Raw genomic sequence first — 3,404 nt, forward strand, 5'->3', positions numbered from 1 at the left:
TACTAGAATACTGTGACTGTCAGCCCAACTCATCAAGTCAGAGGTGGTGTTTCCAGTATCCTAATCAAGGCTGTACTGGGCTCGGCCTTGATACCACTTTAGTCGCCTTTACGACAAGCAGTGGTTGACTGAGGTGGTATTCTCGTAACCGCCACCACACAGTGAGTGTGTGTGTGTGTGTGTTTTTTTTTTTTTTTTATTCGAAGGAACTAGATCTAATACTAAATATAACAAATATAACATAACATTAGGCACTAGAATATAGAAAAGATAGAAAGAAAACTGTCAAGGAAATTCTCGTGGTACTGCCGTGAGGTATTGCTTCACGAGACCTTGACGGGAGCTCACTCCCTCCGTTACGCCTGCGGGTACGTTCCCTTTCGAGAGTTCGTAGTGCGGTGGTCACCTTTTCTGCATAGCTGCATACCGCTGACCAGTATTCCTCCTTCTCCAGCATACGGTTCACAATAGAGTCCGTCGTGACTCTACATCCTATCGCTTCTTCGAGCTCTCGTCTCTCATTAGCAAAGCGCCGACAGCACACTAGTATGTGTTCCGCCGTTTCTTCAGCTTCGGGGTAGCAATATAGGCACATCGGGTCGCTGTCATGTCCAAATCTACATAGGTAGCTGCGGAAGCAGCCGTGCCCACTCAGGATCTGCGTCAGATGATAGTTGACGAATCCGAAATTTCTGCTAACCCATTTGCCTATGTTTGGGATCATAGCATGGGTCCAGCGGCCCTTACTAGATGTGTCCCACTTATCTTGCCATTTCCTTAGGCACTCTGTCTTAAAATTGGTCCACATGTAGTGAACATCCTCCATCTGGTTAGCCCTCTTGTGCTTGTAGCTGTGAGACCTCTTTATCGCCAGAGTATCCAACGGCATCATGCCAGCTATCACTAAAGCGGCGTCATCCGATATGGTCCTGAAGCCACTGCAGACTCGCAACGCGCAGAGTCGATAGGCCGACTGCATCTTCTGCCTATACGCCTTCACCTCCATTGCTTGCACCCATACTGGAGCGCCATAGAGCATTGTTGCTCTAACCACATTTTGTAGCAGTAGTCTCCGACCTTGCTTAGGCCGCGCGTATTTAGCATTATTCGATTCAATGCCTGCCCTACGACAGCAGCTTTCTTACCAGCATACTCCAGGTGTTCGCGGAAGCTAAGCCGCGTGTCGATTAGGACGCCTAAGTATTTAATCGCTCGGCTCGACACTATTGAGGTCCGACCAAGGTTAATGTGAGCCACAGGACCGCTTCAGTCTTGTGATCGGCCAATTGCAGCCCCACTGTCGCAAGCCAGTCTTTGACAGTGGCAACCGCTGCACTACAAAGTAGCTCAGCGTCGCCTAGTTATTTCGCTGTCACCACTAAGGCCACATCGTCTGCAAAGCCGACAATGGTTGCAGACTCTGGAACGTCGAGCCGCAATATGCCATCGTACATGATGTTCCATAGTAGCGGGCCCAACACTGATCCTTGCGGTACTCCTCCAGTGATGTTGAACGATTTGGTTCCGTTATCCGTTCTATATCTCAGAATGCGTTTCCTGAAGTAGTCCTCAATTATTTCCATTAGGTAGCTCGGGGTGTTGAACCGCCTTAAGGCGCCTATAATGCAGCTCCAGTTTGCAGAATTGAAGGCGTTCTTGACGTCCAGAGTCATGACTATGCAGTACTCCTTTGCATCACCACGCCATCTTCTGCCTGCTATGGCTCTCCTTGCTATGTCCGTTACTTGTGAGCTAGCGTCTACGGTTGAGTGATGCTTTCTGAAACCATATTGCATGGGTGACAGATCTCCTGCTTGTCGGACAGACTCCTCTAGCCTATGGCTCACCAGCCTCTCAATATTTTGCCTGTTGTATCAAGCAGACAAATCGGTCGGTAGGACGACGGCGAATCTAGTGGCTTGTTCGGCTTTGGGATCAGCACCAGATTCTGCAGTTTCCATGGGCGGGGAAAGACACCTTGCCTCATACACTGTCCAAAATTTCTGTAAAGCACTGCGGATGGAGCCTGATCGCCATCTTCAGCGCGCAATTTGGGATCGCGTCCGGCCCAGGTGACTTGGAGTCCTTGATTCCTTGCCGCTGCCAGCATTACTTCCTCTACTGTAACCTCTGGGACCTCCGTATAGAGCCGGTGCTCTACGTGATCTTCCACTGATGGAACAGTGAATGAGCCCGTGAACAGAGCATCCACTATGCCGTTTAGGACGCCCTTCTCTCTAGGCACTGCACAGGTATTTGGCTTGAGTTTTTAAGCACCACTTTGTAGGCCATTCCCCAGATGTCTCGGTCGGCTTCGTCGCAAAGTTCTAGGAATTTCTCCTTCTTGCTGCTCAAGATGGACTTCTTCAGTAGCCTGCGATTAAGCGCGTACTCCAGCCTTCTTGCCTCAAAATCAGCTCTGCCTCGTGAACGTTGCAGGATCCTTCGCGATCTTATACATCGCCTTCTTACGTCTGCGATCTGCTGGTTCCACCAGTATACTGGTACGTGGTGTATTTTGCACGATCTTCGCACCGCCATGCTAGCGTCGCAGGCATCCGTTATTGAACGCATGAGCAGCTCGGCGCTTACCTCTGCGTTGTCACTCCAGTTGGGAACTGCAAAGGATCCAGCGAAAGCTTCCGGGTCCAGGGTGTCAACTTTGTAAGCCTTTCCGCCCTGTAATCCATTTGCTCGCGGTGACTCGGTATGGTCCAAATCTATCGTGATCGCCCTATGATCACTCGCTGTGTAGACATTGCTAATGGCCCATTTCGCTGATCTAGCAATTGGATAGCTAACGAATGCTAGATCTATAACCGATCCAGTGCCAGCTCTGGTGAAAGTGTGTTGGCTGCCATGGTTCATGAGGGCCAGGTCTAATGTGGCAAGGGCTTCCAACACTGTTTGTCCTCGGGCGTTTGTCCGGCTGCTACCCCATTCCTCCGCCCAGGCATTGAAGTCACCAGCGATGATCACCTGTGGCTTTCCCCTTACATCGAGTGCTATCTCCTCCATGACGGATGCGAATTCTGAGATGGTGAGACTGGGAGCCAGATAACAGCTGTATAGCCACTGGTTCCCCATCTAGCCCGCACGAACCCACGCGATGAGCGCACATCAGTAAGCTGGGCTGTTCCAGGCCACATACCCATATTGACGCCTTTCCTTCCGTGCCTTCGACGTACTTTGGACTCTGAATTCTCTTATATGGTTCGCTCAGCAAAGCAGCATCCACCTTTAACTCTCTAACCGTCTGCTTCAGTAGCTCTTGGGCAGTGGTTTAAGTTGAGCTGCAGGAGCCTTTGAGTCATTTTGGCCCCCGCGTGACCCCGCTGACCCCTTTTTAGAGGGCAGTGACTGCTTCCTGCGTGATGTCTGGTATCCTCTTTGCCCGCATCTGC

General features: G+C 50.7%; 1 protein-coding gene across 1 annotated transcript; it reads right to left on the reverse strand.

Moving 5' to 3' along the window:
* Nucleotides 1–1,361: 1,361 nt before the first annotated feature.
* Nucleotides 1,362–3,087, reverse strand: LOC132798010 (uncharacterized). Its single transcript, XM_060809740.1, has 3 exons — nucleotides 2,460–3,087; nucleotides 1,848–2,244; nucleotides 1,362–1,752 (listed from the first exon to the last, which is right to left on the reverse strand). The coding sequence occupies exons 1-3, from the start codon at nucleotides 3,085–3,087 to the stop codon at nucleotides 1,362–1,364; spliced, it is 1,416 nt and encodes a 471-aa protein (XP_060665723.1).
* Nucleotides 3,088–3,404: the final 317 nt, after the last annotated feature.

The sequence above is a fragment of the Drosophila nasuta genome, unplaced genomic scaffold (assembly GCF_023558535.2).
Source record: "Drosophila nasuta strain 15112-1781.00 unplaced genomic scaffold, ASM2355853v1 ctg57_pilon, whole genome shotgun sequence".
NCBI lineage: Eukaryota > Metazoa > Arthropoda > Insecta > Diptera > Drosophilidae > Drosophila > Drosophila nasuta.